The sequence below is a fragment of the Mobula birostris genome, chromosome 7, assembly GCF_030028105.1.
Source record: "Mobula birostris isolate sMobBir1 chromosome 7, sMobBir1.hap1, whole genome shotgun sequence".
In the NCBI taxonomy this organism is placed as follows: Eukaryota; Metazoa; Chordata; class Chondrichthyes; order Myliobatiformes; family Myliobatidae; genus Mobula; species Mobula birostris.
In genome coordinates, this window is record NC_092376.1 from 145401936 (window position 1) to 145429185 (window position 27250).

The following is a 27250-nucleotide window of genomic DNA, read 5'->3' on the forward strand; positions in this document are numbered from 1 at the left end:
GAACGGGGACCTGTTACCGCCAGCTGGAGGGCTGCAGAGCTAGCTCCGGCCAAGTTGCCTCAAACGTGCCGAAGCTCGGGACATGTGTAACGACGAAGCCGGGCGATGTCCATGTCAATGAAAGTGGCCAGGAATAATGTGGTCCGGAGAAGCCATCTCAACCTGTCCGGACTTCGCCAGCAGCCCAGTGAGGAGCGGCACACGCCTGGTGATACAGGCAGCGGGTCCCAGGAGATAGAGCAACACGGCGGCGGCGGCGGTGGGAACGACAACTCGGGACAGCAGCGCAGGTGAGTGAGTGTCAATGGCTACCACACTTCGGCGCGTTCACATCTTGTAGGTCGGGTTCTGAACCCTTGTTAAAGTTTGTTCTGCCAGTTATTTGCATCCTGCTACCAGCAGATCCTTTCTGTTAGAAACGCAACACAATATCCTAGACCTTTAAGCCATTGACCTCTATCACATTTCTCATTAATTTTCTATTTTGCAATGACTTGAATATAGTGATTCTAACAATAAAATAACTTGTTTGATATGGTCTCTTAAGCTTTTTAAAAATTGAACTGAAATAGTAAGGACACAACCTGAATATAAAGAAAATCCCTGTAATCACTAACCTGTTTCAACCGCTGAAAAAAACCTTTATTATTTTCATTCTAACCAATAGTCACGGGGATGGCTTAGTTTTTAGCTGATATTTGTTTGAATAAAATGTTTCTGAAGCGCTAAGTACAGTAGTGAAATATATTTTCAAAGGTAAATCCTTCAAATTCATTCTGTGGTACGGAAAGAGAAAGAGCTGCCCCCTGCCGGCAGCGAGACGTTCAATCAGTTCGATGAGGAGAGCAGTGGCTTCTTTTAATTCCCCACCAACCATCGGTACTGCAACTGGAGGAAGGAGAATTGAGAGCTCTGCTGTCCGCGAAAGACCACGTCTAGAGTTAAAGAGCGCTTTGCTAGTATATCTTAAATTGGCTTCAGGTTAGACAAGTATGAAATTTAATTTAAGGTTGGTAAATATAGAGATGGACAGGGACATCACGAACTAAAATTATTAACTTAAAACTCTTGCTGTGTGAAGTAAGAGATTATTAAGGCTTTACCCTCCACGCAAGTAATGAATATTTTAGTATGCCTTCTAGTATTAGACAAGACCTCTAGGTGTACCTACCAATAAATCAACCAGCCACAGACAGCATTGACCTATTGCATACTGAGCCGTTGTTAACATTAAAATGAATCAACCTGTACACTTAATAATGTAACACTTCAAAAGTGACTTTGCTATTGCTTCTGGAGATAGCCACGGATTGATGGTAAACATGTGTAGTTTTAATCTTGTAATTCATTCCTGTCCAATCTCAAAAATAAATTCCTTCTGTAATGGTATGCCATTTTCATTTGCCACACGTGTTGCCTTGGTGACTTCCTGAGGCCAATACTGAAATAGGAAAGTCATCAAGTCTTAAATGTATAATTTTTTTCCATATGTTTTCGTATACAATATGGCCACTGAGAGCTACATTTTGCCCCAAGATACTAATCTCTCTCACTTGACTATCACAGATGTGGAGTAAGAGCTTGGCAATTTCTTAAATGTTCAAAGATAAATGAAAAGCCCCCAAACTGTAACATACTGGAATTGTAGTCCAACTGAATTTCATGCCAAATATTTGCTTTGTTGGTTTCTTTCTTTCTCCCTATATCCCTGTATGATTTGCTTCTCTAGACAAACAATTATTAGGGTATTGTACCACAATCAAATCAAGGCAAAACTGAACTCTAGTTTCCTGTAATATTATCTAGTGATTTGATATTGACAAATGTGTCTGCAATTGAGAGAGCAGTGTTGTGCCTTTCCCTTGCCTTCCTAATGCAATATCTAGCCATAAGATCACATTTTACTTTTAGCAGTGACTGGGGTTAAAGAAGAGAGAATTTTTGAATACTGACCATAATAACAGATATACCTTCCAAATTGGCTGATGCACATTTTAGTGAAAATTTATGCCAAAATCTCTAAGGGAGCAAATGCTGTCTTTGTTGTCAAGTCATGGCTGTAAAATCCATTATTAAAGATTTTCAGCACCACTTCAGGTTCCTGGTAATCTGAGATGAAACACTGCCTGTGTTGATTTTAATGCACTTTATACTCTGGAAAAGGAGCCAAGCTTGCATGGTATATTTTATCAAAACCTTTTCATTTTATCAAAATCTTTGATTAGTCATGTGAAATCAAAACGTTGCAATTTATCCATGAATGGATTCTTATTCTGCTAAAGTTTAATGGCTTTTATGATACAAATATTGGAAGGAAATTGCACAAAGGCCATTTCTACCTGTGTAGATTGGCTCTTTACTGATTGTTGCAGAGAAACAAGTGGTTTCAGCTTGAGATTCTGCACTTTAAATTGATGGAACTATTATTTGATTGGGATATTGTCTGCATGTGAAACCGTCAATGGATTTTATCTGAGTTCTACTACAGTCCAGCTTGTTCATGAAATTCTGCCTACTGTCTACTGAACATTGGATCATTGTTCATAGTTGTGCAATAACCAATAAAGGTCTATCATCCTTGGATATGGAGGACTACTTGGCTTCAAGATTATGTGGAATATTGAGATTGACGAAGCAATGTTCAGGTTAGACCTGTTGTATCTCAGGCCATTGTTGTCACTTAACCAGCTAACATGTAGTTGGATCTAAAAGAACTTATTTTTATTTTTAGGAGTAGATTTTTTTCCCTCGTCAGACAATTCTTCAATCTACCAGATCATCCTAATGTGCTGATCCTTGATGAATGAGCAGTGAGACACTTTCTAAACTGCAAAACTAAGTTTGAATTGGCTTATCTTCAATGATGGTCCGCATACAGTTGAAAGTCTCCCAAAAGTGTTTGAATATAAGCCCTTTCCTTTTAGAGAACAGATTATGGAGTATGCATTACAAAGAAAGCAGGATCTCCCAGTGGCCACACATTTTAATTCCACGTCCCATTCCCATTCTGATATGTCTATCCCATTCTGATATGTCTATCCACGGCCTCCTCTACTGTAAAGATTCACTCAGGTTGGAAGAACAACACCTTGTATTCCGTCTGGGTAGCCTCCAACCTGATGGCATGAACAATGACTTCTCAAACTTCCGCTAATGCCCCACCTCCCCCTCGTACCTTATCCGTTATTTATTTATATACACACATTCTTTTTCTCTCTCTCCTTTTTCTCCCTCTGTCCCTCTGACTATACCCCTTGCCCATCCTCTGGGTTTTCCCCCCTCCCCTTTTCTTTCTCCCTGGGCCTCCTGTCCCATGATCCTCTCATATCCCTTTTGCCAATCACCTGTCCAGCTCTTGGCTCCATCCCTCCCCCTCCTGTCTTCTCCTATCATTTTGGATCTTGCCTTCCCCCTCCCACTTTCAAGTCTTTTACTAGCTCTTCCTTCAGTTAGTCCTGACGAAGAGTCTCGGCCTGAAACGTCGACTGTACCTCTTCCTAGGGATGCTACCTGGCCTGCTGCATTCACCAGCAACTTTTATGTGTTTTGCTTGAAATTCCAGCCTCTGCAGAATTCCTCATGTTCGTGTTTTTAAATGCACATTATATAGATTTATTTGTTGCTTAATTTTGAGACCTGCATAGCAGAGAAGCAATATGCTCATCAAATTTCTTGATGAACTAAAAGGAGTAGCACAATAGAATCCCCAAAATTTAATTATGTATACTATCATAAAAAAGTAGTATTTGTCAGAATATTACATTCCTATACCCTTGAGGTAATATTACATGAATTTAAAATGTTCTAGAGTTTCACAAAAACAATTGCAGAGAAAGCTAAGGTCATCCAATGATGCCATGCACCAGCATCTCATGTTCTAATTTCAGAATCAGGCCTTGTGAAAGCATTCTTTTTTTAAAAAAAAGTTCTTCAATTTCATCTTTCGCAGCAATATTACTACTGTTTATTATTGTTTACTACTTTTACTGCTTATTGAAATCCTCTGATATCAGTGGAAGAGTGTTATGCTATTTCTATCCCAAAGAAATCAGCAAGTAACAAGATTGTGGTGGTATACAGTGCAAAAGTCTTGAGCACATACTGAATATATAGCTAGGGTGCCTAAAGCTTTTGCACAGCCCTGTAGTAATTTTATGTATTGCATTGTACTGCTGCAAAAAAAAAGCAAAATTCATGACAGATGTGAGTGATGATAAACCTGATTCTGATGCGGGTCTCTATTGTGGACTGAGATTGGGAAGGGGGCAGAGAGAGGGAAATCATGATGGGAAAAGGAAAAAGGAGAAGGGGTGAAGTGGGAAGCACCAGAATGACATTCTGTAATGATCAATAAAATACTTGTTTGGAATCAAATGACCTTGCCTGTTGTATCAGGGCTGGGTGTGTCTGCACCTGCCCCACCACACCCCCCCCCCAGCCCCAACACTCCTACTGTGCCACTCATCCCACACCCCTTGCTATTCCCAACATCCTTTACTCCCACCTGATTTACAAACTTGTTCTCCGCTCCACGTTGACAATATAGTACTGTGCAAAAGTCTTAGGCATCGTAACTACATATCTTTACTTAAGGTATTTATGCAGTATTATGATGGTATGAATTTGTTTGAAATTATGGAGCTTTGGAGCAATGTGCCTCTCCCACAGTTCATTAGGTAACTTAGTTAATAACATTTCTCTTGAACAAGAGTGAGATGACACAGATTCCCTGACTATGACCGGATGAGACCATGTTAAACATACACTTGCTCTATCATTAACATACCTTAGCTCCAGCTTGTGCTTTGCACCAATGAGTCGAGCATCTTGAAAGGAACATGGCAAGTTCTCAACCAGAAGTCCAAAAGGAGTAGGCATATAAGAACATAATTAAGTGCTCTCCAAGTTATATACTACCCTGACTTGGGCATTGACGTTGCTGGGGAGAACATTAGACAGCAGTGTGGAAGTGCTCACCATATGGACTGCAGTGGTCCTTAAAAGTCTGTCAGCACAATTTTCTCAAAGTTCAAAGTAAGTTTTTTATCAGAGTACATGTACATCATCAAACACTACCCTGAGGTTCATTTTCTTGTGGGCAGTCACAATAAAAACAAAGAAACACAATACAATTCATGAAAAACTGCACATAAAGGCAAGTGACCAAAGTGTAAAATACAACAATTTGCGCAAATACAAAAAGAAAATGAAAATAATTGAGAACATGAGTTGTAGTGTCCGTGAAAGTGAGTCCATAGTTTGTGGCATCAGTTCAGTCAAGGGTGAGTAAAGTTATCCTCTCTGGTTCAAAAGTCTGATGGCTGAGGGATAATAACTGTTTTCAACCTGGTAGCTCCTGTAGCTTTTTCTGATGGCAAATGCAAGGAGAGAGCATAGCCTGGAGGGAGGAGATCCTTGATGACGGATGCTGCTTTCCTGCTTCAGCACTCCATATACATCTGCTCAATGGTGGGGAAGGCTTTACCTGTGATAGACTCGACTGTATCCATTGATGTTTCCATATCAGGCCGTTGATTTCATAGGTTTTTCCACTGGTGCTTCCATATCAGGCCATGATGCAACCAATTAGTACACTCCCTGCTGCGCATCTATAGAAGTTTGTCTGAGTTTCAGATGACATGCCAAATTTTTGCAGACTTCTAAGAAAGTAGAGATGCTGCCGTGACTTTGTTGTAACGGCAGTTGTGTGCTGGATGCAGAACAGATAGTCTGAAATGCTAATACCAAGGAATTTAAAGTTTTTGACCCTCTCCTCCTCTGACACCTGATGAGAACTGCCTCATGGACCTCCAGATTCCTCCTCCTGTAGTCAATAATTAGCTCTTTGGTTTTGCTAACATTGAGTGGGAGGTGGCTGTTATGGCACTATTCAGCTAGATTTTCAATCTTTCAATACGCTGACTCATCACCACCTTTGATTCAGCTAACAGTGGTGTCATCAGCAAACTTAAGTATGACATTGGAGCTGTACTTGGTCTCACAGTCATAACTATAGAGTAAGTAGAGCAAGCAAGATAGGTGCTGGCCTTATTTCTGAAGCTTCCCAGCAATTACTTCCTTGTTTAGTTTATTGAGACTCTTTTATCGGAAACCTGTCCTGTGATCGTTTGAGTCCACTCTTAAAGCACACAAACCCTTTTGGGTTAAAATGTCCTTCTGCTAAACTTGACAGGGTGAAACAGCTGAAAGTCTTCTCCATAATCTTATTCCCCTTTTACTGGAGAGGGGGAGAAATTATAAAGTTAATAGATTCAGATGAGCAGTTGTGATAAAGTATAGAAGCTACCTCGCTATTAACATCAGTTTTCAAACCAGTTAGGAATTCTGGCAAAAGCAAATGATTACCACGTAGCCAGACAACTCTTCAATACAATTGACATCTGATCAGCCATGATGTGTTAAAATTGAGGATTTGGTTTGCTCATATTTTCTACGTTCCTGTCAGCTGGATCTGTGCAGAAGCTGTACAGAAGATATAAATTTCAACGTCTCTCCCAATGATATTTTGTGGCCTGTAGCACTTCAGTACCAACTATATTTTTCTTTAAATGGGGACCCAAGCTTTGATTTTGAAGTTTAATTAGGTTTCAAGTAGGAACATTACTATAAATAATTGAGATGTTTAACCACAGCATCTTTTATGCCAGCACAATTGTTAATTAATTTTGCAGTGAAATAGATAGACCTAAAGTAAAACAGCTTAAAATGATTTATAATTATAAAAATGTATTATTAAGTGCCAGTTATGCAATTCCAGAAAATCTTTGTCACGAGATTCGATTCTGTCATTAAATCTTGCCTCAACTTCTCATTATTATGCTAATTAAATTGATTCATAACTTGTGACCCATTTTTGAAGTAAGTATATTGTGGATGATTTATTTGGTCTGAAATCATTTGTAAAATGGCGCTTAATTTTCAGTATGAAGTTCATGGTTATAATCCATCTGTAGTGTAAACCAAAGTCGTGATGATCAGTTATTTTTATGAGATGCACATCAGCATTGCCTGGAGAATCTATAGGCTTGTTCATCTTCCTACCAGGAATACAATATTTCTAATGACATATGAAGAATAGTTTGTTACAAATCAATATTCACAAATTGCAATGGCTATGTACATACGAGAATGGTACCAAATGACACTGCACTGTGAACAAGACATGTTGCAGACTGGGTCAAGAAACCCCATCTCCCCCTGTGCCAGTCAGCTCATCAGTGAGGGCACCTGATGAACACCATTGGGAAAGGCATATCCTGCAAAAACGTTGTTGCATTCTATTATGCAGTTCTACACAAGACAAGTAGGATGAAGTCCAAACAGATCTAACATTGATTTTTTTTTTTGGGTCAAATATTCTATTTGTGTGCTGTTTCTCCTATGTAGTCCAGGATCCAGGGAAATGTGTACAGCAATATGTATAGCACCCTGATTGTTGTCACAATTACAGAATTATATCCTTCATCACACTGTATCTGGATATGCCCTTTTCCACCAGCTAGAAATTTCCACAACATATGGCAGTTTAGTACTATACGGTTGAAAAGGAGTTGGAGTCTCAACTATATGAAGAGAAGAAATCAAAGCAGGAAACTACAGATTAATTTAACATTTGGCATTTAAAAAGTTAGAAGCAATATTGAAGACATTGTAACAAGGGAATTGAACAAGTGCTGTGGTTAAAGGGGAACCAATGGGTGCATTAAAATTTCCAGAAGGCATTTGAAAAGATTATGATGAACAATAAAAGCTTGTGCTTCTGGAGAATATGGTTTGGGTGGAAAATTGACCGGCTGATGGGAAATAGTTACCATAAATGGATCTTCTCTGGTTGGCGATGAATGATGTACCAGATGAACTAGTGCCTCTGTCTTGCATAATTTATGTAAGTAACTTGGATGAAGGTATAATTGTTGAGTTTGCTGATGTCATGAGGATGAGTAGAAAAGCAGATTGTAAACAGGCCGTGGATCTGACAAATGGAGTATAATATGAGAAGAATGTGGAATTCCCCGTCTTGGCATCAAAAATAGAAGCTTTTTCGCTGACATGCAGAGGGATCTGGGTGTCACAAAGAACTATTATGCAAGTACATCGAATAATTGGAAAAGCCAAAGGAATGTTACCATCTTCTCTGAAGTAGGGAGAACTGAATGCTAATCCTAAGGCATTCGTTAGTCTTGCGAGACCATGGATCTGCGCCTGGAAAGTCTTCACTCTCCAGGGCGCAGGCCTGGGCAAGGTTGTATGGAAGACCAGCAGTTGCCCATGCTGCAAGTCTCCCCTCTCCACGCCACCAGTGTTGTCCAAGGGAAGGGCATTAGGACCCATACAGCTTGGCACCGGTGTCGTCACAGAGCAATGTGTGGTTAAGTGCCTTGCTGAAGGACACAACACGTTCCCTCGGCTGGTGCTCAAACTCACGACCTTCAGGTCGCTAGTCCAATGCCTTAACCACTTGGCCACGTGCCCACTGAACGCTAAAGTAGGGAGATTATGCTACTGAAATGAGGCATAGGTAAGACCACATTTGGAGCACTACTCACAGTATTGATCATATTTAAGTAAGGATGAAGAGAAATCTAACTCGTATCTGGAATGGGTACAATGTTGTATAGGAAAGGTAGTACAATCTAGACCTGGGGGGAATGGGTGATGAGTTCTTGAAGGGTGACTGCAGAGAGAGTGTTTCCCTTGGGAGAATTTTAAAACTAGGGTCACTGTTTAAAATAAGGGGTTACTTAAGACACAAATGAGGCAATATATTTTAGATGGGTAAATAGATTTGTGATAAACACAGGGTGAATGCTTTTTTTTGCAAATAGGCAGTCAGAACACAGTCAGATTAGGCAAGATATTATTAAATGTTGCAGTGGTCTCAAGGGGCCAAGTTACCTATTCCTGTTCCTCGCCTGTGTCTGTGTATGTTTGCATCATGTCAAATCAGGACAAAAATATCTGTTGCTTGAAACTGATTATTTTCCCTCATTTCCATGCCACTTGGAAGAAGAAATAAGGAAAACATGGATCTTGATCTAGAGGAGCACTTTAATGTTTACTACCAAGAAGCAGTCAATAGCTCCATGACCAACCAAGCTGGTCAAGTCCTGAATGAAATGACTTCCTAACTATGCCAAAGTATAAAGTGATAAACCACTTGTGCAACAACTAGCATGGTGAATAGGGTTAATTCAAAGTACTGTAGGTTTGCCAGCTTGCAATTGAGAAGATATGTTCAAGTTGTCCACCCACCCCAGTCCCTTAGTCCTGGCGTATCCATCACTCCATAATTACCATCAAGTCAGGGCAACAGCCCTGGAGCAATAATGCTTGAACGAGTACAGAATAGGCTCACATGGTATATTGGCTAGTATTTCTCTCAACCAACATCAGTTTTATGTTTGTCTCTTTTTTGTCACTCCACTACAGGAGCTTGATCTAAACATTACAGCAAATAAAAAGCTTTTGAAGGTATTGTAAAATACTCTAGGGGCATCCTAATGTTATAACAGGTGCAGAATAAAGGTGAAGTTGCATTCTGGTGCAATTGTAAACTTCCCGCCATCCCCAACAATTTGCATCCTGAAATCATTTTAATATAAAGATATTGTTCCTGGATAATGTCTGAGACTGAAAATGTCTGGAATTAGAAGCAGAGGAATTGAAAGTTGTCTCCCTAGTGGAGTTGGAAGAGGTCGTAGACAGACATTACAACATCATATACAAAGTGATGCATGTCTTCACAATTTCTTGCCAAGCAATTGATATATAGAAAAGAGGGACAGAGCTTGTTGGGTCTTTGGAGCCTGCAGAAGAAACTGGGTAAGAGATGTCACTTGTGAAGCATTAGCAATTGAGTAAGGAGGAATGGAGCCATGAGAATATGCCACAAAGCTGTATAGTAAAGGATCATGGCTTGATCCTCTAGTTCAAGTAAATTTATTATGAAAGTACATATATAACCTTGAGATCCATTATCTTGTGTTCATACTCAGTAAATCCATAGGATAATGACCATAACAGAAATGAAAGACTGCACCAACTTGGGCAATCAACCAGTGTGCAAAAGATAACAAATTGTGCAAATACAAAAAGAAAGAAAAAATGATTTAAAAATAAGCAATAAATATCAAGAACATGAGACAAAGAGTCCTTGAACGTGAGTCCATGGGTAGTGAGAATATTTCAATGATGGGGCAAGTTAAGTGAAGTTATCCCCTCTGGTTCAAGAGTCTGACTGCTCCTGAACCTGGTGGTGTGAGCTGTGAGGCAGCTGGACCTTCTTCCAGATGGTGACAGAGTGAAGAGAGTATGTCCTGGGTGGTAGGGGTCCTGATGATAGGTGCTGCTTTCCTATGAGAGTAGATGTACTCAATGGTGGGTAGGGCTTTACCTGTGATGGACTGGACTGTATCTATTAGTTTTTATAAGATTTTCTGTTCAAGGGCATTGGTGTTTCCATACCAGGCTGTGGTGTAACCAGTCAATATGCTCTCCACTACACATCCATAGAAGTTTCTCAAAGTTTTAGACATCACGCCGATACTTTGCAAACTCCTAAAGAAACAGAGGCACTGCCGTGTTCTCTTTGTAATTGTACTTACAAGCTGGGCCCAGGACAGGTGCTCTGAAATAATAACACCGAGGAATTTAACGTTGCTTATCTTCCGATGAGGTCTGGCTCATGGACCTCTGGTGTCCTTCTCCTGAAGTCAATAATCAGCTCCTTTGTCTTGCTGACATTGCATAAGATGTTGTTGTTCACCTCCTTTGATTTGGCCTATGACAGTGGTATTGTCAGCAAACTTGAATATTGCATTGGAGCCATGCTTAGCCACACAGTCATAAGTCTAGAGCAGGGGGCTAAGGACACAGCTTTGTAATGCACCTGTGTTGATGGAGAGCATGGAGGAGATGTTGTTGCCAATCCAAACTGACTGGGGGTGACAAGTGAGGCAACAGAGGATCCAATTGCACAAGGAGGTGTTGAGGCCCAGGTCTTGGAGCTTATTGATTAGTTTTGAGGGGACGGTGGTATTAAATGCTGAGCTGTAATTGATAAAGAGCATCCTGATGTATGCATCCTTGCTGTTCAGATGTTCCAGGGCTGTGTGACGAGCCAATGAGATGACATCTGCTGTGGACCTGTTGCACCAGTAGGCAAGTTGGAGCAGATCCAAGTCACTTCTCAGGCAGAAGTTGATGTGTTTCATAACCAACCTCTCAAAGCACTTCGTCACTGAGGATATAAGTGCTACTGGATAATAGTCATTGATACAGGTTGCCACTTTACCTGTGGGATTGCTTTCCAGATATCATACCTGGACCTCTTGTAACTTCCTGTCACCAGATTTGAATACCCTTGATCTGGCTCCCAGCAGATTTCAGATCTCATGGTTCATCCAGGGCTTCTGGTTAGGGAAGACTTTGAGTGATATTGTTGGGACACACTCATCTACAGCTCTTTTAATAAAGTCTGCGACAACTATGGTGTGTTCATTCAGGTCCTCAAATGAGATCTTGAACACAGACCAGTCCACTGACTCAACGCAATCCCACACTTCTTTGTTGTCCTTGTCTCTGGTACATTGCTCTTTAGCCTCTGCCTGTATGTAGGTAGCAGAATAACAGCCAAGTGATCCAATTGACTGAAATGCATAGATCAGTAGGTTCCCTTCATATTGGTATAACAGTTGTCTTGGGTGTTGGGATTTCTGGTTCCACAGGCTATGTGCTGATGGTAATTGGGCAGGTTTTCTTCAAACAAGCCTGACTGTTTCTTGCTTGGAGACGGCAACATGCGGTATCACGAGCGCTTGATTATAGTCGGCTACTGGTGGCATGTAAACTGCGGTCAAGATCATGGAGAAGAACTCCCTTCGTAAACAGAATGGACAGCGTTTGATCATTAGGTGTTCAAGGTCGGGGGAACACGAGTTCAACCGGAACCAGCACATTGGAGCATCACTGAGAGTTTATTACTAAACACACACGCCTCTAAAGCAGCAGTCTGATCCATCCACTACATCGAGAAGCCTTCTGGTTTGATCACTGTATTTGGTGTGCTCAGAGACAGCCAAGTCTTGTTCAGACAGAGAATACAACAATCACTCTGATACAACAATCTTGCCATCAGGTCCTCAATTTTGGCTTTGGAAAACAATGAGGACAAAGAGGGAAGATGCACTTCAGAAAGTGCTATGGAGGATGCTATTCACCTCTTTCAGCATGGCAGCCATCTTAAATTTGAAATCCAAGGGTGCTTGAATCAAATGAGTTCAGTGTCATGCATTCATTCGGGGATTCCAAATCTGGCATGAGAAATATGGAGTCCACAATATGAGCCAGATCATGTTTACCAAAAATAATCAAACAAATTTCCATGTAGGCAATGTAGGAATAATACAGCCAGTCCCTTCATTGAAGGTTCTGTTCCTGAACACTGTAATTCAGGAGGTTTCTTAATTCAGAAGTGTCTGTTTCCAATAAAACCTATATCATATCACTGCACTTGGTACAATTTTTTCATTGAATATTCACCCTAATACTACCCATAATAAAACTAATTGAATAAATATCATCCTGTTAATACCATGAACTGTTATAGCTTGAAAAATGTTTTGAACATGTATGGGAGAATTTGCATACAATCATATTTTCAATGAGTATAACCTGGGAAACCCCTATACTTCAATCTGCCCCAGTCAGAACCCTTCCTTTGGAACTAAGCAACACCCTGGAAGTATGATGAAAGCAGATAGTTAGGAAGTGGTGAATCAACTGTGTTATTTACCCCTAAAACCACCCAATCCATGCAACAGACTATGGTACATCTCTGCATTGCTAACAGTATGGGAATAGGGTCTAGGAGACCACATTTCTTATTTAAATGACATAAAAGCAGCAGAACACAAGTTAACTGAATGCATTAACAATCCTGCTTATTTCCTAAATGCCTCTTAATGGTTTTTGATTTCTTAAATGTAGATCAGATATACACTCATTTCTAATGTGATTGGATATACACTCATATCTAATATGGTCTAGCTACTTTATAAGGTGCAGGAGTGGAGCCCATGTGGTCTTCTGTTGCTGTAGCCCATCCACTTCAAGTTTCATCATATTGTGCATTCAGAGATGATCTTCTGCTCATCACTATTGTGATGACTTCCTGTCAGTTTGAACCAATCTGGCCTTTCTCTTCAGACTTCTCTCATTCACAGAACTGCCACTCTCTGGACTTTTTTTTTGCTTATCACACCATTCTCTGTAAACTTTAGAGTTTGTTTTGTGTGAAAATCCCAAAAGATCAGCAGTTTCTGAGATACTCAAACCACCCCATCTGGCACCAGCAATCATTCCATGGTAGAAGTCACTTGAATCACATTTCTTCCACATTCTGATGTTAGGTCTGAACTGAACTTGACCATGTCTGTATGGTTTTATCCACTGAATTGCATTAACGAACAGCTGTATCTAATAAAGTGGTCACTGAGTGTAAATCTTGATAGTGATACAATGCTTGTCAATCTTAGTTTGAGGATTTACAGTGCAGTTACATTTCTAATAGAGCATCTTTGCTACATTATTAATTCTGTAATATTTAAACAGATGAATTAGAAAAGTGTGGTCTTTTCATACTCATTTGAAGCAAACATGCTTTTCTTGAATATGAGCAATAACATATGAATAATATGTAACTGCAGAATATGTATATGCCCACTCTCCATTAACTTGAATGCTTTAGTTTGGAAATATTACAGTCACAGCTAAGCTTCTGTTACAAATTCAATTCAGTAAGGAATGAAAATTAGAAAATCTTAATTATTGGCTATATAAGAAATATATTTGAAAAGCATATTAACTTTTTGCACAAATTAGTGCTGTCCAGAACTAGCATTGCTTTGGTAAACTATTCCATTCAGAATGCAAGAGGCATGGGTATTGATTGATGAGTATTTTAAGGAAAATGTATCTCCTCCATTAATTCAATGCAAAAAAGTTAGGAATAAACTCCAATAAATAGTAAACATTAGTATTATTTCTATTTCGTCATAATTGAACAGTGAGAACAAACACTATTGAAATAGTTATCCTCTTTAAAAAGAGGAAACTGGTTCAGTTTTAAATTTCTGGGCAAGTTGTACACTAGGTTATTTGTGATTTAATTACTGTTTAATCTCAATCAAGGCCTGGAAGCACCACAAGCTGTGAAATTTAGAACAAGTCTCAAGATTTATTAATTAGATTAGGGATATAATGATCTATGGTTACTCTAGAATAAACATTCATCACAGGAGAGATTTGGAATTGAATCATCCAAGAAAGGACTTTAGTTCTGCTAATTAGCACCTTTGGACGATCAGTCTTGCACTCATGAGATCCTGCCTGTCAGCTGCCTTTCCAATTTCACCCACATTTCCTTCAAGAGTATCCATTTCTCCCCTTTACTACTTTCACGTCATCAGTTATTTTTAGATTTAGATTAGATTAGATTATGAGGACACGCAGTCCTCTTTTATTGTCATTTAGTAATGCATGCATTAAGAAATGATAAAAATGTCCCTCCAGAATGATATCACAGAAACACAAGACAAACCAAGACTGAAAAACTGACAAAAACCACATAATTATAACATATAGTTACAACAGTGCAAGCAATACCGTAATTTGATAAAGAACAGACCACGAGCATGGTAAAAAAAAAGTCTCAAGGTCTCTCAAAAGTCCCATCACCTCACGCAGACGGTAGAAAGAAGAAAAACTCTCCCTGCCATGAGCGTCCAGTGCCGCAAACTTGCCGATGCAGCATCCTGGAAGCACCTGACCACAGCCGACTCTTGAGTCCGTCCGAAAACTTCGAGCCTCTGACCAGCCCTCCAGCACCGAGCACCATCTCTGCCGAGCACTTCGACCCTGGCCCCGGCAACAGGCAAAGCCGAGGACTTGGGGCCTTCCCCTCCGGAGATTCTCGATCGCACAGTAGCAGCGGCAGCGAAGCGGGCATTTCAGAAGTTTCTCCAGATGTTCCTCCGTGATTCTCACGTCTGTCTTCATCAAATCAGGATTATGCATGGTACCTACTTACAAATACGATATCATTTTGGAGCCGCCGCGCATACTGCGTCGCATTGCCGTCTTCTCCTCCCCTCCCTTCTTTAATTATCTTTTTCCTTCCTGATTTCAAGTCTCTAAAAATTGCGGCAAGAAAGAAAATGGTTCTTGGAAGTTTATTTGTTAATTTAAGTCTGTTAACTTGTTTGACCTTGTTTTGTACTGTGCTGTAAAGAAACTATCTTTCATGACATTTATAACCAAAGTATGTATGCCTATGACAGAACTTCACTTTTATGAACTTGAAACTGTTTAAGCAGAAAAACGATCCTTAAAATTAATTAAAAATTTTCTTCTGAAAAAGATTTGTGCATCTTTTTCAGAAAAATGCATCGTAATCTTGCATTAGCTAAAAATGTAGTTAAGGTAAAGAGGGAATTGTTTCAATTGATTGAAATGATACCAACCAAATAGAAATTGAGCAAATATTTATCTTCCAGCTACACTAACATTTCTAAAAATGTACTGAATATTAATATTTTCACTGTGAATAAACAGTCTTGAGTAAAACCATTATTTTTCTTCCTTATGGCTGTGACAAGAAAAGCACAACTGTTGCTAATCACAAGATTGCCTCTGGGTTAAAAATCAAGCAGGCCATAATTAGAAAGTGCCAACATTTTAAATATGAAACTTACCCAAATTACATTAAAATCCCTGCTTAGTTCAAAGCCTTCATGCAGTTAAAAAAAAATGTAAAGACATTTCTCAGGATATGGGGACGATGGGAAATTCATTTCACTTTAACTTCAAAAACTTTGTGTGATGGGTCTGAATTGAAAATGTGAGTATCCTTGTTCCTGAGGCGACCTAAGGAAGAAATGCTTTCATTTTTCTAGAGATAACATGTAACATTAAAGTCTAGACTCTTGAAATAGATTCTGTTTTTCAATAACTTCAATCACATTTCTACAGATATGTTCTTCAAGTGAAATATTACCCTACCTTGCCATTCAACAATGATTTAATTATCATTCAGAATTTGATTTGGACATCAATTGTAATGACACAAATTGGTGCATATCCGAAAAACAAGATGAAAGATAAATTGTTATGAAATACAATATATGTGCAGTTGGCATTTCATGGAGCTTGGTACTAACTAGAGACAGTAAGTAATTTTGAGTTATTCTAATAGCAATGCATTGTTGGTGGCAAAGCAGGGTATTTGCTCAGTCTGTTAAAATTCCAGATCGCACTTGTTGTGCATTTTACTTGATGCATTTAAATTAGTTTCAGTTAGTTTAATTTTAATTGGCCTTGATTTAAAATGTAAGGCTGCAAATAAACTTTACATCATTAAATCCTGATGCTTTTGGAATAAATTGAAAGAATCAAGCTATGAAGGACCTTCAGTATAAAGATATTTGAAATGATTGGAAATCATTGTCCATGCTTTCCTTTCAGGAGCTAGCAGAATCCATAGCTTAAACAGAAGTGCTTCTGGTCAAGGTGGCGCCAGCAAACAACAATTCCATGGGTGAATCTCCCAGATAGTCAATTATTTCAGTATTTCATGGCTATCTGAAAAAGATGAGTCTCAGAGTTGTATCCTCCATTCATACTTTGATAATAAAATGAACCTTTGAAGTAGGTTGAACTATGATCATAAGCCCATGCTGACCATGCACCTCGTGCTTCACTGCAGCCCTTCTATGTAATTTGAACACATCCTCCTCTCAGATTATGGTTCTGGCCCATCCTCTGCCCATTAACTTCATATCAGGTTTAATTCAGCTGAGTTAGAATCCAAGAGTTGGAAGTGCTCATCCACTGAAAATCTGTTATTGAATTGCAAAATATTAAGTTGAAGTTTGGCTTTTAATTTGCATGAAATTGCTCATTGCATGCAATACCTGGTTTGTAAGGTATCCTTTCTCTTTTGTAGTGTGGACAGTAGCAACATTCAGGCCATGCACCGGAGACATACTACCCTTCGTGAGAAAGGAAGGAGACAGGCCATCCGAGGCCCAGCCTATATGTTCAACGAGAGGGGTAAAAGCCTCACCCCTGAAGAAGAACGCTTCCTGGATGCAGCAGAATATGGGAATATACCAGTAGTACGTAAAATGCTGGAGGAGTCAAAGACTTTGAACTTCAACTGTGTTGACTACATGGGGCAAAACGCTTTGCAACTTGCAGTGGGAAACGAACATTTAGAAGTAACGGAGCTTCTATTAAAAAAAGAAAATCTTGCACGGATTGGTGATGCTTTACTCTTGGCAATAAGCAAAGGTTATGTGAGGATAGTAGAAGCAATTTTAAATCATCCGGCTTTTGCACAGGGACATCGACTGGCCATCAGCCCTCTCGAACAGGAACTACGTGATGATGATTTCTATGCTTATGATGAAGATGGTACCCGTTTCTCCCAAGATATCACTCCTGTTATTCTTGCTTCTCATTGCCAAGAATATGAGATTGTGCATATACTTCTACTGAAGGGCGCACGAATTGAGAAACCCCATGACTATTTTTGCAAATGTAGCGAATGTGCTGAGAAACAAAAACGAGATTCTTTTAGCCATTCCAGATCAAGGATGAATGCATACAAAGGATTAGCAAGTGCTGCCCATTTGTCTCTGTCAAGTGAAGACCCAGTCCTTACTGCTCTGGAACTAAGTAATGAACTGGCACGGTTGGCCAATATAGAAACAGAGTTTAAGGTAAACAGCTTTTATTCTTTAAATATCATTTTGCTACCTGATATGAAGATTGAAAATGTAAATTGAAATGTGCACATTAGTGGAAAATGTTCTTTCTTTGCATATTGGCTAATCTGGCATGTGAACAAGACTAAAGATTAAATTCTTAATATGGATTCATAGCACATTAGACAGGTAACTGTGTGGAGCCACAACTACTGTCAGAAAATGTTGGCATTCAAGCTCCAATGAAATGCAGCCCATGATGAAATGTAAAGGTGATTGTTAGCTTAGTAAAGCCAAAGAATGATAAATCTTGTCAGTGCTCAGTAACGGTATTTAATATAGATATTAGGTGGCATGGTAACGTAGCACTTAATGTAGAGCTATTATAGCACCAGCAACCTGGGTTCGAATCTGCCATTGTGTATAAGGAGCTTGTACATTCTCGCCCTGACCGTATGGGTTCCTCCCACATTCTAAAGACATAGGGGTTGGTAGGATAATTTGTCACATGGGTGTAATTGGGCAGTGCAGGCTTATTAGGCCGCAAGGGCCTATAGCGCTCAATAAATACATATTAAAGCTACTTCAATTGTTGTTTGAAAATAGCATGATCACACAGCCTTGCTGGCTTAATGCTTGCACTTGCTGTTCAAGAAGGGAAGCAATTTGAGATATGGCCCAGTCACAATCGGGTTTTGCTATGTTCTATAAGGTTTCAAAATGCACTGCATAGTTTCAAAAGCTTTTGCATTATCGTTACCCCATACCAATGTCTTTAATTTTTTTTGGACTTGCATCACAAATACCCTCCATTACCATCAATTTACCCCAATCATGATCTACATTTACAAATTTAATAACACACCTGGACCTGGTTGTGGCAGAGCCTGAAATCTGTAAAGACCGCTTTCCCAAAGTGCAGCAAATTTAAGGTCTTTAGGAATTCTTTCTGATGGTACAACGGCCTCACTTGCAAGCCTAGAAATTCTTTCAACACGCACAAAATTCTATGGAAAAAAAGTACATTTGCTGCCTGATATGCTGAGTTCCTCCAGCTTTTTGTGTGTGTTGCTCGGATTTCCAGCATCTGCAGATTTTCCTCTTGTTTGTGATCCTAGAAATTCTCTAGTGCAATTGAAAGCATGAAAATAATCCTTTCACTCATTAGTCTCTACCACTGTAGATTTTGGCAGTAGCATTTGGACACTTCCTTTACACGCTGAAAAACCTACTACTAACAGGATCAGCTCAGCAGGAGGAAATATAGAGGGTCAATTGAGATTAGAAATTGAGTTGTTCGGACTGGGGCGAGTGGAGGAGCAGGATCTGAAGATTAGGAACATGGACTGAAGCATTTGAGATGTGATCAACCCTGGAGAGTGGGTGGGATAAAGAGAAGGTGCTTCAGGATTGGAAATTGACATAGAGGGTGACAAAATGAGTTTCTTGAGGTCGGGATGCATTTAGTGCACAGCAGTGAATCTGGATGTAAATGATTGTTGGACGGTCATTGCGGAATGTGGTGGTGAGCACCGAGGGTCTGATCAAAGGAGTCCTTTGATTAAATTGAAGCATTATGTACAGTTGTAGTTGCCACAATTCAGGAAGGATGTGGTAATAACAGTGAGAAGACATTCACCCTGTTTTGCTTGGCCTGGGGAGACTAGATAGGTGGGGTTTGTTCACTCTGGAGCGCAGGAGGATGAAGGACATCTATATGGTGGTTTATAAGACTGAGGGGCATAAATAGGGTAGATAGACTCCACTATACTGAGAAAATAATTTAAAACTAGAGGGCATCAATTTAGGAGGGAGGGGAGCAATTTTAAATGAGACCTGAGCAGAAATTTTTGATCACACAGAAGCAGTTATGTGTAATGAACTAATAGAGGCAGAAGCAATTACAATATTCATAAATTATTTGTACACGTATAGGAAAGGAGTTGAGGAGTACAGACAGGCAAATGGGATAATGGGATTAGCATTAATAGGCATAACAATTCATTCATGGCTGACAGTTTCTGTTTCTATGAACCCACCTGGGTCTGATTTGTCATACTAAGATGTGAATTGCTGAGGACAATAGCAGCAATTCTATTTAGTGGGAATTGGGAAAACATGGGCTGGGCATTCATCAACAATGAGAATCAGCTCTTGCCCTGGATGTCATCTAATTTCCCCAGATGATATCCTTCTGGAACCTTTTGCGTCATCCTAGTGACTCTACAGTAATGCTAATTTTTATGAATTTTTTCACACATTTATGTTGTCCATGTACCATTCACGTAATTTGGATCTTTTTATTCAGCTGTGCATATTGCATACTCAGAAATACAATCCAGATGACGAGAGTGGGACATGGTCACATAAGCTTTCCTAAATTCTCAACGTTTTGCTGCTTACAAAGATGTTGGTGTAGTTTTGACTTTGCCTCTGAAGCTATTTCACTGCAATCATGAGAAGTTTAGTCTTGATTCTGGGAGAGCTGAGCACACTAGGATCAGTGGATAAAAACAGAAGATGAAGACCTCAGCTTTGGAGGTCACAGTACAGCAGGTGTTTGGCTCAGAAATTTCTTTTGCCAAAGGGTGGTGAATTTGTGGAATTTGTTGCCACACACAGCTGTGGAGGTCAGGTCATTTGGTGTGTTTGAGGCAGAGATTGATAGGTTCATGATTGGACGTGGCATCAAAGGTTATGGGGAGAAGGCCGGGAACTGGGGTTGAGGAGGAGAAAAAAAGGATCAGCCATGATTGAATGGCAGAGCAGACTTGATGGGTCAGATGACCTAATTCTGCTCCTATGTCTTATGGTCTATGTTCAGGGAATATTCTGTGTGCCTACACTGATAAATATCATCATATACCTTCATTTTAGTACATAAAGAAGCCACCAGGGTCTATCATGCAGAAAGCTGTTGTAAAGCCCCAACTTGTCACCTCTTCCACTTTGTAATTTTTCATAGAATCAGAGATGTCACCAAAATGCTTTACTTCAGAAAGTATACTTACATCCATTGCAACAGCTTGGGAGAGCTCAAAGTTTATGGTAGTAGTGAATGAGATGCTGTAAACAACACCTTTGCATGTACCCCATCATCATCTTTCGGAATAGTTTCTGCCCTCTCGGCATCCAGTTTTTTTTACGAACATAGCACTGGCTTATCCAGGTTTGTGTCTGGTTTCCTAATAACTTTCATTCACTCCTCCTGCAATAAAATGCATAGCATCATGGAAATTTACTGCATAGAATGAGGTCACTCAGCCCATGTTCCCACAACCATAACTGAACTTTAGGCTTATTCCCTGCTGTTGGACAACAGCCCTGCACATTATGGCTCTTAATGAGTATCTGGATGACATTTGAAAGGTGCTGAGCCCTGCTTTCTCCTTCTACACTCCACTGGTCATTCAGTGGATTATTTTCCCATCTTCCCTTTGATCTCTTCCCCTAATATTATTCACCTGTTTATCTAGACCACTCAACGCTTGATATACATTGATTAAATCTGTCTTTCCCTTCTCCAAGGGAGATGACACAGCAAAGAAAGACCATCCTCAAAATTGAAACTCTCCACGCTGGCAGCATTTTTATAAACCTTTACTGTCAAGTACTAATGCATTCATTAATGTAGTTTGAGGATCAGGAATGTACCCAGTGCTTTTCTTGCGGGTTATTTGATTTATTTTTTGTATTTATTCTGATGGCTGATAAAGGTCAGTGTCTCATTCGTCTCATCTCCTAAGTGAGCCTTCCTTCAGTAACGAAGTATCACCATTGCTCATGTGAGAGAGAGATATTGCTGCCAGAAATTCTAAAGAGATTGTTGATGTGCTTGACCATTGGCTATCCAGATTGCTTGGGTGAATTTTACAATATGATCCAGACAGAGAAGCAAGGTGAAACATGAGTGCGACACATTGTAAGGCTTTCGGATAAAGAGGAATTGCCCATAGCAATTACTCTTGAAAAGTGCAAGAGAGAAGGTAGTGCAGGAGCAGTGTCAATCGTGAGTGGCATCAGTTCTTGTATGGCAGCAATACCAATAGTGCATTCAGTAAACCTCCCCTCCTACCCAATATACATGGGTAACCTCAAATCTTTACCATCCTATTTTAGACTTGCAGTAAATGTATTGTGCAATAAAGGAGGCAGACCAGTTCCAAGGTTTCAAAGGAAAAAAATTGGAAGGGACACTATTTCAAAGGGATTAGTGACAAGGTGACAAGTCCCCGCACGATTTTTGTTGTTTTTTTTCCCTTCCGCAATAAAAGTCTATGTGTAATGCTGGTGGTGTAACACTGTGTTACGTGGGTGATTGAAAAGAAGTTCCCACATGCTACTAGAAAACAGTTGCAGGAAGCGTGGTGAGTGAAGAATCTGAGGGGAGAGAACGAGAATGGGATGGTTAAATAAAACAAGTACATGGGGGGGAGAGAGACGGCTAAGATTAGTTAACTTCTGAAAGGAGATTGTGTTTGAAATGTTTGGAAGTATGGGCCATATGATAAAACAACAGAGCAATGGAGTTCATACACTCAAAGATTTGACTGTTCTGCACTGGCAAATCAAATTGCAGTTGACATTGATGTTCCAACTTTTCTGACTGTGATTGGTGCAAAAACATTTAATTAATTCTGTAGTATAAATACAACCTGCTAAGCCTTATAAGGACAAAGTTCAACTCCTAAAAGACCACTATTCACCTGAGACCCTTCATCAGGACTGGAAAGGAAGGGGGAAGATGCCAGAATAAGAGGGTGGGAGGAGGGGAAGGATAACAAGCTACAAAGTGATAGGGGAAGTCAGGTGGGTGAGGTGGGGGAATAAGAAAAGGATCTGGGAGGTGATAAGTGGGAAAAGGCGAAGGACTAGAGAAGAAATAATGTGATAGAAGAGGAGAGTGGAAGGACCATGGGAGAAAGGGAAGGAGGAGGGACACCAGCGGTTGGTGATAGGCAGATGAGGAGATATTGGAATGGGAATGGGGGTAGGAAGTTAAATGGTTACTGACTTATTACTTAGTTTATTACCTTAGCTGTCTAAGAGGCCTGTAGTATGTTTGTATAATGATTGGTCCTTTCCTTTGCAGTGGCCTTACTGCAATAAGTGTGTAGAATACCATAGCGTGTTTCTAAGGCATTAAATTTCTGTTCTGTTCGGGTAAAATTTATGAGGCATAGTGTATGAGGGCTTGTGTTTCTGCTCCCTCATGATAGCAGATGGCTATAGCAGTGTTTGGGTAATCATGAATTCACAGAGCAAGAGATTTGGTGTGGCCTCTTGTCCAGAGGTCTGATGCATGCTGAACTGCATTCGTTAATTTCTCTAGTGCCTCAGTCAGCTGAAGTTAAAACAAAAGGCTTTGCATTTTTTGGTTTGCATCTGTCATATAATGGTTCAATTTAATATCAGAGAATGTATACAGCATAGAACCTGAAACTCTTACTCTTTCCAGACATCCACAAAACAGAAAAAAACCCAAAGAATGAATGACAGGAAAATGTTAGAACTCCAAAGCCCGCCTCACACACAAACAGCAGCAAAAACATCAACCCCTCCCCCACTTGCTCCACAAAAACATCAACCCCCCCCCACCCACCATGCAAGCAATAGCAAAGCCCCCAGAGACCATGATGTAGAATCCATCAGAAACTACTGTCCATCCCTACATTTTGACATCTCAGACAGGCTCTCTCTCTCAGTAGCAAGGGAGAGGGAGATATCACTCCTGAAACAGCAAGGGGGGAGACCAACAGCTCACCATTTCAATGTTAAAATTTGCTACATCGCTTGTCAGAGTTCCCCGAGGCAGAGGGAGATTGCTCGAGTGCAGGGGCCTTATTTCGATGGCAGCGTTTCAATCTCCCATGATGCTTCAGTTGGCAACATCAGTGAGAAATCGAGTTGCACCCTGAAGGTGCACATTTCCCAGGCCGCACCTGGAGATATCGAAATGCCAAGCCACTTGGGGAGTCTGAGTGAGAACCCACTGCCCGTAAAAAAAAAAAAAAAAAAAAAAAAAAAAAAAAAAAAAAAAAAAAAACCACCTGAGCTTGAGTTGCAGCTGTAGGTCATAGATTTCGACAGGATCCCAGCCACCTTGAAAAGAGAAAAGAGCCATGAGAAGAGAAGAATAAACTGTTTCACGGACGAAATGGAAGAAGTCACCCTGGTCTGCAAAAATCCCCAGTGCCATCTTTAGCTCCTCCCACTCCTTTTCTAGAGAAAAATTCAAGCTATATCTATGATTGGTAATTGTCATACAAAAGTAAATTTCTTAGGTATGACAGAGTTGAGATTTTTTAATGTTAATTACATAGCCTCTGTCAGTCACTTTCAAGAAGTGGGTGTGACCAGAAGTCATTGGACAGATCTGTGCAAGATTTATACATCTTTGAGTTAATTCTTGCAGCATATGTTGTAATGTCTATCACTGTATCAAAATGGCAGGTTCAAACTTTGCCAAAAATATGAGCTTTGGCATATTGGAAAGTTGAGCCCAGGTATATCTGTATTCTATTCATCAGATGAAGCATTTTGAGTAGAGTTGTTAAAATTCTGTGCTGTTTTTATTACCTTAACATTAGCCTGCTCCTCCTTTACTTTGTTTTCCCTGAGCAGAAGGGGAGGAAGTGGACATTAGCAATGAACCCTATCCTTTTATATAGGTGAACAATGAGGCAGACATTGTGGTGTGTGGCAAGTTTCATACTCTCCTCCATAGTATCCATGGGGCTCTGAATATTTCCTCTGTCTGGGGAGGTGTACGTTGGTCTAAGATAGAGGGTGGAGCTACAGGTCATGGCCTATACCTAGTGTCTAACCATCTAGGCTGTGGGTGAAAAGCTTTTCCTAATATCTCTTCAGGTGGTCTCCAGGGATCTTGCTTGGTTTGTTGATTACGTTTTTGGAGAGACATAATCTGATTAGGGATAGTCAGCATGGCTTTGTCAAAGGCAGGTCATGATTGAATTCTTTGAGGACATAGCAAAAGACATTGATGAATTTAGAGCAGTGGATGTAGTGTATATGGATTTTGTTAAGTCATGAGAGGTTCATTCAGAAAGTAATGATGCATGGGATCTAAGGAGACCTTGCTTTGTGGTTCCAGAATTGGCTTGACCACAGAAGGCAAAGTGTGATGGATGGTTTGTACTCTGCTTGGAGGACGGTGACCAGTGATGTTCCGCAGAGATCTGTCTGGGACCCCTCCTCTTTGTGATTTTTTTTTTATAAATTACCTTCATGAGGAAGTAGAAGGGTGGGTTAGTAAGTTTGCTGATGATACAAAATTTGGGGGTGTTGTGGATAGCCTGGAGGAATGTCAGAGATTACAGCAGGACATCCATTGAATGCAGAAGGGTTGAGAAGTGGCCGATGGAGTTCAAACCAGATAAGTGTGAAGTGGTTCATTTTGGTAGGTCAAATTTGAAGACAGAATATAATATTAATAGTAAGACTCTTGGCAGTGTGGAAGATCAGCGAGATCTTGGGGGTCCATGTCCATAGGACACTTAAAGCTGCTGCTGTGTTGTTAAGAAGGCGTACGGTGTATTGGCCTTCATCAACCATGGGATTAAGTTCAAAAACCATGAGGTAATGTTACAGCTATATAAGACCTTAGTTAGACTCCTTGGAGTACTGTGTTCCGTTCTGGTCACCTCTTTACAGGAAGGATGTGGATGCTATAGATAGAGTGCAGAGGAGATTTACAAGGATGTTACCTGGATTGGAGAGCATGCCTTATGAGAATAGGTTGAGTGAACTTAGCCTTTTCTCCTTGGAGCGACAGAGGATGAGAGGTGACCTGATAGAGGTGTGTAAGATGATGAGAGGCATTGATCATGTGGATAGCCAGAGGCTTTTTCCCAGGGCTGAAATGACTAACATGAGGGGGCATAGTTTTAAGGTGCTTGGAAGTAGGTACAGAGGGAATGTCAGAGGTAAATTTTTCACACAGAGAGTGATGGATGCGTGGAATGCACTGCCAGCGATGGTGGTGAAGGCGGATACAATAGGGTCTTTTAAGGGACTCTTTGATAGGTACATGGATCTTAGAGGAATGGAGGGCTATGTAGTAGGGAAATTCTAGGCAGCTTCGAGAGTAGGTTACATGGTCAGCACAACATTGTAGGCCGAAGGGCCTGTAATGTGCTGTAGATTTTCTATGTCTTCCTTGCTGAGGGGCTGGTGTAGGACAATGCTGTGAATGCAATGAGGTTAGTTTGATGACTTTTGTGTGGCACATTGCCTTTGTGTGGGAATGAGCAGTAATTCAGAAAGCACCATGCTGGCGGGAAGGATCTCTTCAATGACCTGGAATTGTTCAGGTATCGGGTGGTGATTAAGGACTATTCCACACATGGTGCTGAAGTTTTCACGAGGATAAAGGGGTGACATTATAGAATAAACTATTTTCAGTTCTGTCCTTGGCATTTGTTCTTTACTTCATACTTTATTATCGCCAAACAATTGATACTAGAGCATACAATCTTCACAGCGATATTTGATTCTGCTCTTTGTGCTCCCTGGAGTACAAATCAATAGTAAATATTAAAAATTTAAATTATAAATCAGAAATAGAAAATAGAAAAGGGAAAGTAAAGTAGTGCAAAAAACCGAGAGGCAGGTCTGGATATTTGGAGGGTATGGCCCAGATCCGGGTCAGGATCCGTTCAGCAGTCTTATCACAGTTGGAAAGAAGTTGTTCCCAAATCTGGCCGTACGAGTCTTCAAGCTCCTGAGCCTTCTCCCAGAGGGAAGGGGGACGAAAAGTGTGTTGGCTGGGTGGGTCGTGTCCTTGATTATCCTGGCAGCACTGCTCCGACAGTGTGCGGTGTAAAGTGAGTCCAAGGACGAAAGATTGGTTTGTTTGTGTGATGTGCTGGGCTGTGTTCATGATCTTCTGCAGCTTCTTCTGGTCTTGGACAGGACAACTTCCATACCAGGTTGTGATGCACCCAAGAAGAATGCTTTCTACGGTACATCGAGAAAAATTAGTGAGGGTTTTAGGGGACAGGCCAAATTTCTTTAGCTTCCTCAGGAAGTAAAGGCGCTGGTGGGCCTTCTTGGCAGTGGACTCTGCTTGGTTGGACCAAGTCAGGTCATTTGTGATATTGACCCCGAGGAACTTAAAGCTCTTGACCTGTTCCACTTGCGCACCACTGATGTAAATGGGGTCGTGCGGTCCACTACTCCTTCTGAAGTCAACAACCAATTCCTTCGTCTTGCTGACGTTGAGGGATAGGTTATTGTCTTCGCACCATGCCACCAGGTTCTTAATTTCCTCTCTGTACTCAAACTCATCATTGCCCAAGATACGACCTACAATTGTGGTGTCATCAGCAAACTTAGAAATTGAGTTCGATGGAAACTTGGCTACTCAATCATGGTTGTACAGTGAGTACCATAGGGGGCTGAGTACACAGCCTTGTGGGGCACCGGTGCTCAGAGTGATTGTA

General features: G+C 40.4%; 1 protein-coding gene across 1 annotated transcript in view; it reads left to right on the forward strand.

The window, feature by feature from the left end:
• Positions 1-232: 232 nt before the first annotated feature.
• LOC140200847 (short transient receptor potential channel 7-like) overlaps positions 233-27250 on the forward strand; it is a 141063-nt gene continuing 114045 nt past the window's right edge. The window contains 2 exon segments of the mRNA XM_072264476.1: positions 233-290; positions 17024-17801. Of these exon segments, the coding sequence (XP_072120577.1) occupies positions 17049-17801 (753 nt within the window). The 5' untranslated portion in view covers positions 233-290; positions 17024-17048.